Source organism: Trichechus manatus, unplaced genomic scaffold, assembly GCF_000243295.1.
Source record: "Trichechus manatus latirostris isolate Lorelei unplaced genomic scaffold, TriManLat1.0 scaffold00134, whole genome shotgun sequence".
In the NCBI taxonomy this organism is placed as follows: Eukaryota; Metazoa; Chordata; class Mammalia; order Sirenia; family Trichechidae; genus Trichechus; species Trichechus manatus.
The window spans coordinates 4,388,593-4,390,248 of NW_004444070.1; the positions used below are offsets into that span (position 1 = coordinate 4,388,593).

General features: G+C 45.8%; 1 protein-coding gene across 1 annotated transcript; it reads left to right on the forward strand.

Annotated features, from left to right (window-relative positions):
- Nucleotides 1-979: 979 nt before the first annotated feature.
- LOC101353686 (histone H2A-Bbd type 1-like) lies at nucleotides 980-1,336 on the forward strand. The gene has a single exon (XM_004385195.1). The coding sequence runs from the start codon at nucleotides 980-982 to the stop codon at nucleotides 1,334-1,336; it is 357 nt and encodes a 118-aa protein (XP_004385252.1).
- Nucleotides 1,337-1,656: the final 320 nt, after the last annotated feature.

The following is a 1,656-nucleotide window of genomic DNA, read 5'->3' on the forward strand; positions in this document are numbered from 1 at the left end:
AACCAACTTCCTAATCATGGCTGTCCACAATGGGGAATAACTTATCAGCTGTAAATGAACTCAAACAAAACAGAAGCACAACGTAAGTAGAGAAGATAATTACAGTAAAATGTGTAAATTAGAAACTACAACAAGAAAAACAGAGAGTCCACAAAGTTTTATTTATGCCTTGGATTCACCTAGGAGAGAAAAGACACTCCTGGACTTGAACCAAGCATGAGACACACTTCTCTGTCAACGCTGTTTACCTGGCTTTGGCAGGTAATTTATAAAAAGGGTCTCTTGGTGTGACTTCCTAAACGGTTAAAAAAATTTTTTTAAAAAGATATTTTTTAAGCAGGGTAAAATCACAACACTCATGCAAATGTGAAATAAACACGTGTTAAAACATTTCATGTAACTCATGAAGGAATGAGCAGATGTTATAACCGGTCCAAAAAAGAATCCAAAGATTAGATGCAGACAGCAGACATACTGATCAGGTGTAGACCTACTGAAATGAATATATCAATGGAGGCAAAACTGATTGATTATAGCATGAGAGGAGAAATGATTGAACTTTTACTGTGCATGCCGATCAGTGTCCTACAACTTATAAGGGGCTGTGAAAGAACTCAGAGACAATGCAAAGCTAGACTCAGGTAACCTGGAGTGGTGTCTTCTAGACAAGGCAAAGTTTCCACTGAAACCCACATTTCTTTATACAGTGTTAAAGAAAAGTAGAAAGAGTTCCTTCAAAAAGAGAATCCAGTCATTAGTGTGTCCAGGCTCCTACCCAGACATTTTTAGGTCCAGGCCTGATCAGGGCCATTGGACACCAATGACATCACAAAGTCCAGATGTCACAAAGGCAGCTTCCTGACCAATCAGGGGCCACACACAGGGATAAATTACGTGGGCATGAACACAGATATCTTTAGAGGCCCAGACCAGTGGGAAGATCAAGCTGAGCAGCTCAGAGCCAAACCCAGTAAACATCATGACTGGGCGAAGATGCTGTCGTGGTTCCTATAAGCGTAGAAGACCATCTCTCTCTCGATCCACAAGAGCAGAGCTACAGTTTCCCGTGAGCCGGGTGGACCGCCTCCTTCGGGAAAGACACTACGTCCAGCGCCTGAGTTCATCCACACCCGTTTTTCTCGCTGGTGTTCTCGAGTACCTGACAGCCAACATCCTGGAGCTGGCAGGTGACGAAGCCCACCACGACCACAGGATACGCATTACCCCAGAACATGTGCAGAGGGCCGTGGACAGCAACCCGCAGCTCAGCCACCTCTTGGATGATGTGACCATGCCACAGGTTGATGATAAGCCCCGATCAACAAAGAACTGCTGATGCCCAGGTTCCAGGGCCTGGCGGGAGCCCTCACGGCCTCATGTAGCCCCCAAACTGCTCACAGCTGAAGGTGTCCCATGCTGCTGCATCAGCAGATGCTATTAAAGGGTACATCCATGAAAAAAAAAGAAATTGTGTCTTCTATACCTGAATTAAGAAGCCCTGGTGGGCACAAAGGTTAAGCACTCGGCTCCTAATCTAAAGGTCAGCAGTTCGAACCCAACCAGGGGCGCCTTGGGAGAAAAGACCTGGCCGTCTGCTTCCACAAAGATGACAGCCTTGGAGACCCTATGGGGCAGTTCTACTCTGTCACATGAGGT

What these genes read in the sequence shown, in the direction of transcription:
- LOC101353686 (XM_004385195.1), top strand. Translation starts at nt 980, where the DNA reads ATGACTGGGCGAAGATGCTGTCGTGGTTCCTATAAGCGTAGAAGACCA.